Source organism: Branchiostoma floridae, chromosome 5 (assembly GCF_000003815.2).
Source record: "Branchiostoma floridae strain S238N-H82 chromosome 5, Bfl_VNyyK, whole genome shotgun sequence".
Classification (NCBI taxonomy): Eukaryota; Metazoa; Chordata; class Leptocardii; order Amphioxiformes; family Branchiostomatidae; genus Branchiostoma; species Branchiostoma floridae.
In genome coordinates this window covers 21383650-21395684 of record NC_049983.1, presented here as the reverse complement: position 1 = coordinate 21395684, position 12035 = coordinate 21383650, and the positions used below count along the sequence as shown (strand labels likewise).

General features: G+C 41.6%; 3 protein-coding genes across 3 annotated transcripts in view; 2 read left to right on the top strand and 1 right to left on the bottom strand.

The window, feature by feature from the left end:
* The first annotated feature begins 451 nt into the window (after nucleotides 1–451).
* Nucleotides 452–4396, top strand: LOC118416501 (methylglutaconyl-CoA hydratase, mitochondrial-like). The gene is made up of 7 exons (XM_035821623.1): nucleotides 452–646; nucleotides 1341–1408; nucleotides 1589–1676; nucleotides 2006–2185; nucleotides 2466–2710; nucleotides 3005–3103; nucleotides 3580–4396. Exons 1-7 carry the CDS (start codon nucleotides 469–471, stop codon nucleotides 3655–3657), a joined length of 936 nt encoding a protein of 311 aa, XP_035677516.1. The 5' UTR covers nucleotides 452–468; the 3' UTR covers nucleotides 3658–4396.
* LOC118416500 (deaminated glutathione amidase-like) lies at nucleotides 3735–7843 on the bottom strand. The gene is made up of 7 exons (XM_035821622.1): nucleotides 7290–7843; nucleotides 6935–7090; nucleotides 6632–6689; nucleotides 5527–5675; nucleotides 5201–5311; nucleotides 4955–5056; nucleotides 3735–4745 (listed from the first exon to the last, which is right to left on the bottom strand). Exons 1-7 carry the CDS (start codon nucleotides 7518–7520, stop codon nucleotides 4584–4586), a joined length of 969 nt encoding a protein of 322 aa, XP_035677515.1. The 5' UTR covers nucleotides 7521–7843; the 3' UTR covers nucleotides 3735–4583.
* A 119-nt stretch (nucleotides 7844–7962) lies between these two features.
* The window catches only part of LOC118416498 (plexin-A4-like), a gene marked incomplete at its 3' end in the record, with an annotated part of 145017 nt that continues 140944 nt past the window's right edge, over nucleotides 7963–12035 (top strand). Inside the window, 1 exon segment of the mRNA XM_035821620.1 lies at nucleotides 7963–8373.

Below are 12035 nucleotides of genomic sequence, written 5' to 3'. Positions count from 1 at the left end.
AGTTAAATATCAACTATGCAAATTGGAATATAATTTGCATAATCAATGAAGACATTTTCTAAACCCGCTTTGTTCTATGATAAAGGGCTATTGCAAGATGTGATATTTGTAACAGTGTGAAAAAGAAGTTATTATGCTAGAATTCCATTGTGGTAAATGACGGAAATTTCTTACTTGTGGCCTTTTAAAAAGCAGTTATGTAGAAATGACCATCATTGAACATTAATTATAAGAATGAGGACCTACTTTGAATAAATCGTCACAAAATGTGATTAAAGCCTACTTTTTTTTAAAGATATGATTATATAATGATATATTCTTTTAATATAGATTGTGTTACGTCTGTTATCAATGTTACTGTTGGTGGAGGAAATGATCAACTAATACACCAGTTGTAAATTGTGAAGGCGTGAAGGTATGTCGGTCGTTGAACTCTTGTTTAGCATTGGGGTCAAAGTTGAAAGCAGCATGGCGTCCCTCACTATGTTTTTGTGTCGCTCGGTCAGAAACGTTGTCCGTCCTGGACTGTCTCTCCGTACCAGCGCCACACAATGTGGCTCTGCCGTGTTTACGCAGGGGAGACGGCACCAGAGCACGGCTCCTGAAGAGGAGCTGCAAGTGCAGTACTTGGAGGGCGACAGCCAAGGTTTGTGTGCGTCGACGTCAGTGTGGGGTGGGGAGGGGGGCGTTGCAGGAACACACGAGTAAACTCACTTCATAGGCCGTGTGAGAATTTGGTCCTGCTCCACTCATTGTGAACCTTTGTCAACAGACAGGAACGCACTAGCATGTCCGCACTCTCGGACTTGTCTCAGCTTATCCGTAAATGCTAACATTGTGCTGTTTTCATCAGTATCTTAATGAGAAATTTACCAACAAGACATTAATCTCTACTTGTTACCATTTGAGAACGTAATTCTATGTTTGCCTAAATTGCATAAGAGCAAATTCTCACAGGAGTCTGCCCGTGATTCAGAGATGGATTTCTATACTGTTAATGCAGAAATGTTCGCGGTTTTTGCGTTGGCCATTTGACCGCGAATTTAAAACCACTGCAAACATCTTTCCAGGGCATTAAGATACTTAAGTGCATGGTGCTACCGCGAAATTAAAACCACCGCAAAAAGTCCTTTTCCCGCTACCGCGAAATTAAATCCCCGCGAACTTAAATGCATTTACAATATTAATGTTATCAACAACATGAACTTTCCAGTAACTCCTCATAATTACAGTCCCTCTCGTAATTACACCAACTTAGAAATTACTTGCGGTTACTGTTACATGTAGCATCTGGTAGATCCTGTGAGAGTTACTGTCCATGTCTGTTTGCTGATCTCTAGGTGTGGTTGTCTTTGGTTTGAACCGACCTGAGGCAAAGAATGCCTTCAGCAGGAATCTGGCTGGTTTGGTGAGTTTTGTCCTTAATCTAAGACTTGCTGTTACTCTGTCTTTTTAATCTGTTTTACATTATTTTGAACAATAAGTGAATATACGTTATAGTATATTATTAACTTTGTTCTGGGATGACTTGTATGATAGGATGATGGATGTAGAAATGTAATAATGTATCAACTGTCCCATCTACCAGCTTAAAGAAGCACTGCAGGCTGTAAAGTTTGACCAGAATGCCCGTGTGCTCATCATCAGGAGCCTTGCACCAGGAATCTTCTGTGCAGGTCAGCATATCAAAAGTTTTGTTTCTTAATTTTTAAAACTTTGTTCAAATGTTGAAGCTCATGATCATAGATTACAGTTGGAAGCCTTTTGATTCCACAGACTTTAGAACTGTTACTGTTTCTTCAATGTACAGTACACAAAACCAAGGATAGATGAAAGCCAGAATGATATTAATTGATCTTGTTGTTGTCCTCGTTTAACGTCTATTATTTTGCTAGACGTGGCCTCTTGGTGCTGAGTAACACATAGTTCGCTTTAGGCTTCTATGAAAGCGAAATATTAGGTTTCTATGAAAGGTACTATGTGAGATAACTTTTATATTTACCAGGTGCTGACTTGAAGGAGAGAGCCAAGATGAAGCCGAGTGAGGTTGGGCCGTTTGTCGCAGGGCTGAGGGCAGCACTAAGGGAGATAGCTAACCTGCCCATGCCTGTGATTGCTGCCCTTGATGGCGTAGCTCTTGGAGGGGGCATGGAGATGGCACTGGGCTGTGACATGAGGGTAGCAGGTAATTGCTGTTTTACTATCTTCATACATCTGCTTGCTCAGGCAGGCGATTATTCTACAGACCTGTAATCGTTTGTGTTCTCTTGAATCATGTTTTATTTCTTTACGTGTTCAGAAAAAAGTCTCTGACATTCACACCTTAACACTAAGAAAAGTTAGGATCATTGCACCGGTGATATTGAAGCTGTGACCAATGATGTATGTATTACTTTCTTGTACTAAAGAATGATACATTTTTAAAAACAAATGTAATGTCCTACAAACTTGATAACCAACCACAGCGGTGTCTGCCAAGATGGGACTGACAGAGACCAAGCTGGCCATCATCCCTGGTGGAGGAGGGACCCAGAACCTCCCAAGGCTCATCGGGCCAGCCAAAGCCAAGGAGCTCATCTTCACAGGCAGAGCCATCGATGGACAGGAGGCATACGACATCGGGCTGGTCAACCATGTGGTGCCGCAGAACAGCAACGGGGATGCAGCCTTCCAGAGGTCTCTGCTATTGGCCCAGGAAATTGTGCCACAGGTGAGGAATTTTAGTCTCTTTGTTCCTTTAAACAGGTTTCCCCCCATGTTATCCATGTTTAGGATGGGCAAACCTGGCATAATTTGTTTCAATTTTTGTTGAATGATTGTATTCAATGTGGATGGTTAAAACATCTGACAATTTGTCTACAAAATATGACAATGCATTGACTTGTTTGCATATATTTTTAAGATACATACTAATAACGTTACATATCTACCTGCATAAGAAGTGTTTTGTGTTGTACTTTGTTTTGCGTGACCTAAGTGCTTATGTACTGTTTGGCATTTGCAGGGTCCAGTAGCACTGAGGGTGGCAAAAATTGCCATCAACAGGGGATCCCAGGTGGACCTGGACACAGGGATGGCCATAGAGGAGGCTTGCTATGCCCAGGTATGTGTGTGGTTACAGTTTGGGTATTTACAGCAGTTATGAGTTAGATGCTGCATCGGTGTTGTGGGGCTGTAGGGTACTAGTACATGTCATGGCAAAAGTTAGCGTAACAGTTTAATGACACTAATTGCAAAAATAATTAACCAGGTAGACAATCATAAACCAGTTGATTAGGACATCTTCTGTAAAATAACAATTGCTCAATTAACTGGATAGATTTTGCATACGTTCAGATGCTGGCATGGAATTGGTTTAGGCAAAAGGACAGGAGGTCTGGAGCTCACAGGTTTGATTCCTTGCATTCCTATGCTGTGTCCTTGTGAAAGATGACAGATCACCAACTACAGACACATCAGGACTACAAACTATGGCTCTTCCATAGCAGTGACTTTGTGTTTGTTTGAAAGACTTAAGGTAGCATTTTTGTTTGAGAAACTGTTTGACATACATGTATATCTCTTTCCTATTGACCATAGGTCATACCTACAAAAGACAGAATGGAAGGTCTGATGGCATTCAAAGAGAAGAGGCCACCCCGTTACAAAGGAGAATGAGCAAGAGCATCTTTGTGTGCGGGCAGACGACAACAGTAGTTCATTACCTATCATGTACTGTAATGACAGTGAAAGTATCCTATCCATTGTAACATTTATTGCTGTCCTGTTTGATATTCATGCAGTCATAAGACAAACTGTAAGGTGGTATAAGGAAATGTAAAAAGAATAACATTCTCCATACTTTCCCACTCAAGAAGCTTTAGCACTCTGTCTAACAGAACTCTTTCATTGTAGATGTTTTGTGCTTCTGTATTGAGTAAATTTTAGTATACCTGATACAGCATTTGGGCATCAGTAACCTGTATAGTATGTAGGCTGATACATGGATATCAACTTTACCAAGGATCTGAACAATCAAGAAGTCAATTGTGTACAACAACTGAAAGGTTAACAATTGAGTTACTGCTAGCTGTTAAGAGAGTGTATGGTTTGATTAACTGCTTTTGTACTGTAAGATAACCTGTGTGATTAAATTGACAATAGCGGAAATATAAGAGACACATCATACCATTGGGAAAGTATTATTAGAAGGATACTAGTATATCAGAGGATGGAGAAAATCTAGTCAAAATTTATATCTCAACGTTGAAGCCAGAACAAATTTTCAAGTGTGCCACTGTTTTCTGTACATCCTGCTTTTCATTACACTGGGATTTCCTGTGGTGACAAGTGAATCCATAAATGTAACCCTGTACAGGGTGGAATTGTATTCAGATTAAAATACTTCCAAATGCAAGTGTGTAGTTATATTTCAAGTTATTTTTATTCATGCTACGCTAAGTTTGACAATAGATCTTCAATACTCTTAGTCTGTACTGAAGTTGATACATGTATTACAACAATACATGTAGTACAGAATGATGGGAATGATCTTTGAACCATCGATATCACCACTATTCCTACTGTCAGAACTGGAGTATGGTCTATGTCTTGAGTTCTATATGTCCATAGATGTCATGTCTTCTGTGCTCCCATACTGGCATTTCACGCCTGACCTTGTGCAGGTAGTCAAGGTCAACCTCTGCAACACAGACGTCTGTTCCCTCATGACAGCAGGCCACTACACAGCCCCACGGGTCAACAATCTGCATAGGGGAGACAACAGGTTGGACTAACAGTAACACTGGAAAACAGCACTTGCAGAAGAACATGTTAAACCTAACTCCTAATATACTAGTATACATGTACATGTATCATCAAAGGATTTCATGAAAGCATCATTCTTTTCTACTTAAAGGACAGTGTCCATGAAGTGAAAAAGACTGATGTTTTAATGAGTGCAAGCAGACATCACCATGGCATGTCCATAGGACCTCCTCTTCTCATTGTGAGCTCCAGTCTGGGCTGCAGCCACCACGTAACACTGGTTCTCAATGGCTCTGGCCCTCAGCAGCACCTTTACAATGAAAGGGAAAGAATCAAGTCCAGTGCAGCACACTGCTATAATATACTAGTACCTCATCATGAGCATTTATAGGTCACCCACAATATCAGCCATGATCAAGGATATGATGATAATGGCTGTTTACTGTTTACTGACCTCCCAGTGTGCCATGCCTGTAGTCTGAGTGAAGGCTGATGGGAAGGTGAGGATGTCTGCCCCCATCTGAGCCAGGGAGATGCACAGCTCAGGGAACCGCAGGTCGTAGCACTGGGTGGTGAACATTGTTAAGGTGGTTTGTATTCTCCAATGCTGTCTTTGCTAATATTTGGCAACATGATATACCTGATCCTTAGGCATCTATGTACACTTCTGAAGGCAAGAAACATACATTCAAAGTTCAACTATGTCTTAATCTTTCAAAAGACTTAAAGCTTGAGTAATAAAGACAATCGGTTACACATCTGTAGAACAGAGAAGGATACGATGGCCAGTCCCACTTTCCCTGCTGGTGTGGGAACAGGTGCCACTATCTCCCCACCAGGAATGGTCCAGTCCGTCTCCTTCAACCTCACCTGCCCAGGTATGTCCACATGGAACAGGTGTGTCTTTCTGTATGTGGCTACTATTGCACCTGGGGAAAAAAGGCAAGCATTTGTGGGTATAGACTTAGACCCCGTTCACACTCAAAAAAATGAAGCGGCTTCAACGTGGAAGCCGCTTGATCCGGATCGTTTTCTTGAGTGTGAACGCTCCAAGCGGCTTGGATTTTCACCGATCCGGCTCGTTTGCAATCCATCCCTGGGAGGTAGTTTGAGACACTTGTGAACAAGCCGCTTGGCTGAAATCGCGAGTGTGAACGCAACGCGGGATAGATTCTATGCAAATTTCCGATTTGCCCCCTGTTGGAGGTTATATATCCAGGTATCGGGAGCAGGAACACACGCCACACTGACAGGTTTGCTCACGTTACTGATTTTTGTGCCCAATGATAATGTCTGGAAAGATTAAAAAATCGCTGTAGGGTCAAGGCAAGTGGAATGGGAAGCAAACAAAGCTTTTTTTATCACGCGAAGAGAGAGGAAACACAGCAAGCTAAAAAAAATCACAAAAAACAAGCATATCTTTGAACAGCTTTCTCTCTGGATCATGATATAAGACTATTAAGAGTGGGTTTGAGAAAACCTACAAACAATGTTGTAAAAAAGTACCTGAAGTCCAGGTACGGAATTGTGTGCGATTAATCGGATTGTCTGAAATGAGTGTGAACGTAATTTTTTTGAAGCGGCTTGCACGTTCAAGCGGCTTCCACGTTGAAGCCGCTTCATTTTTTTGAGTGTGAACGGGGTCTTACTGATTGTTTACCTTTCTGAATCAAACAACTCCATTTGGTAATGGCTCACATTCATGTCTACAGATTGAAGGCTATTGGAAAGTTAGAATCCATTTTTCAGACCACACCAGTACTAGTCATAAATCTGTTAAGTTGTTATGTTTCATGAAATTGTGAAACCAATGAGGTTGATTCAACTGGATGTTTTGTGCACAAAAAATAAAACCAAAATAATCTGCTGCATAGCTGACACTGACCTTGACTGTTCATCATCACATGGGTGTTGTAAACTCTGTTGCTATCTGATTCTGATCCCTGTAAATGATGAAACCTGAGTTTAAAGTTTTGTTTTAGACTTCAGCAATCAGCACTTCTGTACAATAAATATTTCTCTTCTTTCTTAATTTATTGCATGCCTTCTTCTGTGTAATTTTCTTCTGGCCACATAGAACATGAAACACAAATGGTATGAAATGCATTGATGAAACATTGAAATTCACAAACATTGCATTTGATAACATTATTTCCAAAATGTTCCATGAATAGCAGTGAGTAAGCACCTTTTCATGGAAGCCACCAAGGGAAAGCCACACATCATGCTTCTTGGCTAGTGCAGAAATCCTTGTCATCAGTTCTCCATGGAGGGTTTCTGCCATAGACACAGTCTGGGGAATACCTCTACCCAAGTAGTCAAAACCTTCTGGTAGAAACACTATCTGTGGAACAGGTGCAAAGGTACTAGTAACGTTATATGAACATCTGATAATGTTGTGGTAAATGTTAAATGTTTTTCTTTAGGTGATGTGACCATTATACTGTATAACAGGTGATCATTGAAACTATTACAAAGTTTTAAAGACAATTTTACCAGTAATGACAATCTTTAAAATGGATTGACAGCAACTTGTTCCATACCTTGGCTCCTCTTGTTGCTGCCCTTTCTATCAACTCAGAGTACACCTGAAAGTTGTCTTCCTTGTCAGACCGAGATGTCATCTGACAAACTCCAATCAGGGTGCGTCCTGAACTTCCACAACCTGCTGACATCTTCCCACCTGTGCCACAGTACCTCACACCTGAAAACACCTGCCAACATATACTGCTAGTTCTTTTGCAGAATAAAGCTCTCAGCAGAATTGAAGTCATGTGTTGTTTCCCTGATAGTTGGTAGAAAATAGCTAATCTTGTACCGAAGATAGAGAATTAGAGGCGTCAAAAACCATAGAGATTTAATAGGTGATCGGGACCGAAGCTCTGATCCGGAAGTAAAAGCCTTACACGGTGCTATTTAGCTACCATCCGCCAGAGGACGCTGGTGATGTGTCTTGTTACCAGACACTTCACCAGACGAGGTTAGTCTCCAAGCAGAGGTGTGGTCTCCAAGCAGAGTTTGGTTCAATGGGAGATTGTGACCTATTTTCTGTCCGCACTCCTCGTGGACAGAAAACATGAGAAAATGAGAAAAAACGTCACAATATTCCCCCAACAATCTCTACTTTAAGAGTAACGGAAGCCTCACACGGTGTGACTTTAGCTGCAATTTGCCAGCAGGCCAACAGAGAACGTTGCTGATGTGTACTGTTACCGGTTAATCCACTGGCGGGCCTGGGAGCGAGACTAACGGCTCCATTTTCATTGGCGGCCCTTCAACCGTGAACAGCGGCAGAGGCTCGATCAGTTAGCGGTCCTCACACTGCAGCACGATCAGCTGGCGCTCAGCCCTCTTCGTGTTCACGATGTGTAGAGGACAGGACATGTAAGCAGCCGGGCTTCCCTTTCTATGTTAGAGACCGGACTGTAGTATTTCCTGGCCGCGTTGTCCTTTACCGAAGATCCGGTGGAGACGCCGCGGAGATTTTCCCCTGCCCGTCTTGGCCGGGGCCGCGGAACCTTGGTCGGCCGGGCCGCATTCCTTCACTCTCTGAAGACCAGTGGGAAGGAGTGTCCGCCGCGTGAGTTCGCTGCCAGACTCGGCTGTTATTCCTGGCTGGATTACTAGGTAAGGGTGAGGATTCAGATGATTTTGCCGATGATTGTGTAACGATGACCGTTATAAAAGTGGAAGTGTTGTGGGTTTTCACACGTCCTGTTTGGTGAAGAGAGAGAGAGGTGCAGTTCACGGTGTGCCAGCATGTCACGGCACGGGGCGTGATCCCCTCTGAACAAGGCTTTCATTGTATCCTACATATTCTTTCCGAAACTGAGACAGTAACGTTAGATACATGCCAGGTTTTGCTGTAGTGTATAAGGCATTCTGTTGAGCAAAATCGGCAACACGTCATGTGGATCGAGGGAAGCCCAATGTTTGTTGGCGAGCTGCCTCTCGATGACAAGCCGGGTTATTTGACACCCCGTGGTGTTTGGACTGTTCAACCCCAAACAAAATACCTCTGAATTGAAGTTCGTGATCTGGGCTTACTTTCTATATTATACAACTGTATTAGTGAATTGTTTTGGAACTTGGTTTGGTTTGAAGCGAAGGCTGCTGTCTCCTGATCCCCGGGGGCTTCCCCCGTCAGACACAGGGTCACCACAGGTCACGACATGGGGTCCCAGGACGTTTTGCACATGGAAAACAAATTCTTCGACATCAAAAACATCAAAATTTATTTTCTCAGTCCAACCAGTATGTTTACAGTGCCATCCCTCCTGCATACATATGGCACTGCCTTTCCAACAGCTTGTTTTCTATTGGAAGATATTAATCCTCAAAAGTAGCCATTGTCTTACAAATACAGTCCAAGGGTTTGCTACTCTATTGATACTTTTGTAATTGTAATTGATTAACCGAGTGTGTAGATCGCTCCACTATAGAAAAAGAATGAATGCAACCGTTACAGACAATTGGTTTTTATCTGTTTGCTCCTGGTTGGCTCTCTGAATCCCAAATGAGAAATAAATAAAGAAATAAATAAGTGAATTGATTAATTTGTGTTCCTGTTGGTACTGTAGATTGATGTATTTTTGTGGGGTTCAATTTTGCTGCAGGATTCAAGTTGAAATTATGGGCTTTATTTGCAGAGTTTGAAGTTTGTGGTTGAGAAAAAATGTAGTATCGAAGCACATGTTCGCAGTATCATGATTTGGTGGCATAGAGGCACTGTAAAAACAGAAACTAAAACCACTGCATATTTGAAAAAAAAATACAGTTTTTACTTTAGGTTCCTAATTCTTTGGTAGCTAAAGTGGCACTGCTGTAGTGATGTGTAGAAGGACTTGACACAGAAAACAGTTTGTTCCTTTTTGGTTAAAGATATTAGAAAATACGAAATCAAATTAGCTGCCTCTTTCCCATCTTGGTCATCACACTCAGGGGGATACTGAGTATCAGGGAAAGGGCTGTAGCAGAATAATTGCCACATTTGCAAGCAGGAAATCAAGCTTTTATGGCAATTTTATTGAAGGCTGGACATGTAAAGGTGATCTCAGGCTGCTAATGCTGGTAACTCACCAAGACTTGGATTATCTGGGTCATAATTATCACAGGAAGGCTTCCACATAATCATGCAGATTATCACAGCCAGATGGCTGTCCCAGCAAATGGAAGGTTACTGTAATGCCCTAAAATGTGATTATATACAGTGGAAAAGTAACTAGGTTAAGGTTTTGAGGTCATTGAAGTCAGAGGAATAAAGGGCATGGCTTTGATATTATCAACTGGCCATGAAGTGATAATGGTTATCTGCTAATTCTAGTATAGGATATTCGTTTGATGATTTATTTTGGGGTATAGTGAAAGCAGCCTGTCATATAATCACCAAGCAGATATTGGGAGGAGGCTAAATTGTCATGTTTTCCTAGCTGATCTTGTCAGTGACATACCACAGAAAAGGACAGCTAATATTAATCTCCAAGCAGATCCTACAATGGCATAAGATAGTAACAAACTGGCCAAGGAGTGTAGTTAGGTGTCCATTTGCCCGGTAGCAAAACACACTCCTAAGCCAGCTTCACTCCTAGCTGCCAGCTTTTGATACTATCTTATGCTGCTGTAGGATCTGCTTCGAGATTAAGCTAGTAGTTCGTCAGAGACTTCAGACCAAGGAGTGTAGCAGATCCATCTCCCAAAGTTCCTTGCATCAGCGAATCGATTTTGGAGAAGAAGAAGAAAAGGGCAGATACATGAAGGAAATCGTAGCTGCTTAGCCTCCCCTATCATCTGCTTGGAGATAATAACCAGACACAATGGTGATAGGAAACTTTCAGTTTCACCAAAAATGTAGTGGCATCCAGTATTTGATGTATATGATTCATTGCCTTGATTATGGTAGATAAGGTTTGTATAGGCTTCTGGAGAATTTTTCCATCAACTTGCCTGCTGTTCTCAAATTAGATGGCAGTTTATGGATGGAGATATTTGTAGTAAAAATATCATAGAACAAAGGAAGCGTTGTTGTTGTTAGGAAGATTGGCAGACAGACCTTACAGGGAGGGAGAGCCCCTGGGGTATAGGCCATAAATCAAATCACGGAGGACCGCCCAGATTCCAGAAATTTGTAGGATAGAACTTGAGGCATTTGTGTGTCCTCAGGAGGAATATTGGTGGGAAATAATGCAGCTGGTAGAGTGTCAAGTCTCCCCACCAATTTCTCCATTCCCTCTGGAACATAAACTCCTTGGTCAATGCTGCTTTGCTAATAAGTCAAGTGGAAAGGAGAAATGTAATCAATGCATGGGATTAGCTACTGGATTAGCAGTACATCATGGAGAGGATTACTGCAAGAGTTTTTCTGTCGCTATATTCCTTCAAAAGCAATGTTGGCATAGCAAAGTCATTGCTACTTTGCTTACTAAAAATTTGTGATATTTTGATATTTCTGCTCATATGTTATATTAAGATGTACATGTAGATTGGACTATGTAACCCTCTCCAATAGAATCGCCAGAATATTGTTTGCTAGTAGCGGTTTCAACTGGAGCGAGACTCCTACTTAACCGAAGATCTCTACTCTACTCTACTCAAGAACCAGAGACCCTAGGCCTTGATACTAGCATTCACATTGAACATTCACCTAGGAAGCAGCAGTGGCTAGCCTCCTGCGATGTAAAGTACAATATATTAGCTGAGGTTTGACGAAGACGAGGCATCTTCCATGTTGTGCCAGAATTAAAAGAAATTCCATGAATGTTTATCTGTCCTCCAAATATTTTGGAAGCAATTTGGGAAGCTGATGCAGAACATGTGCAGAAACAGTGGTAAAAGCTGTCATCAGTCAATTATACCTGGTATTGAAGCAGTATCAAGTGTGATAGAAACTAGAGCCAACTGGGTGTAGGGAGGAAAACCATCAATCAGACAAGTGTTGCTGCTGTTGTAAGTATAAAGGTCTGGCCAAGAAAAATAATCAGTTGGCAGGGATGGAAGCATGGTAAGGATCCTTCTTTTGCGTGTTTATTGAAAGGTGGAAAACTTTGTGAAATGTACCTATAATATTGTGACATCTTACTCTGAGTTAAGGTTGTATGGATAAACATTGGAGTCTTTTTCTGTTGAAATGCATAACCGTTATTAGATCAAGAAATGTATCAAACCTTATGGAAGCTTTGTGTTGTAGTTTCCATTCATATCAAGAATAACATGTGTATAGCCACATTTGTTGTCCGTAGATGGTACCATCTTCTGTCTCTTGAATATTTTTCTGAATTTTAATTATCCCCCTA

Coding starts and splice junctions, on each gene's coding strand:
- LOC118416501 (XM_035821623.1), top strand. CDS start 469: ATGGCGTCCCTCACTATGTTTTTGTGTCGCTCGGTCAGAAACGTTGTC. Junction 2,186..2,465: donor CTGTGACATGAGGGTAGCAG/GTAATTGCTGTT, acceptor AACCAACCACAG/CGGTGTCTGCCAAGATGGGA. Junction 3,104..3,579: donor AGGAGGCTTGCTATGCCCAG/GTATGTGTGTGG, acceptor TATTGACCATAG/GTCATACCTACAAAAGACAG.
- LOC118416500 (XM_035821622.1), bottom strand. CDS start 7,520: ATGACTTCAATTCTGCTGAGAGCTTTATTCTGCAAAAGAACTAGCAGT. Junction 7,091..7,289: donor CAGCAACAAGAGGAGCCAAG/GTATGGAACAAG, acceptor CCTGTTCCACAG/ATAGTGTTTCTACCAGAAGG. Junction 6,690..6,934: donor TTGGTGGCTTCCATGAAAAG/GTGCTTACTCAC, acceptor CATCATTTACAG/GGATCAGAATCAGATAGCAA.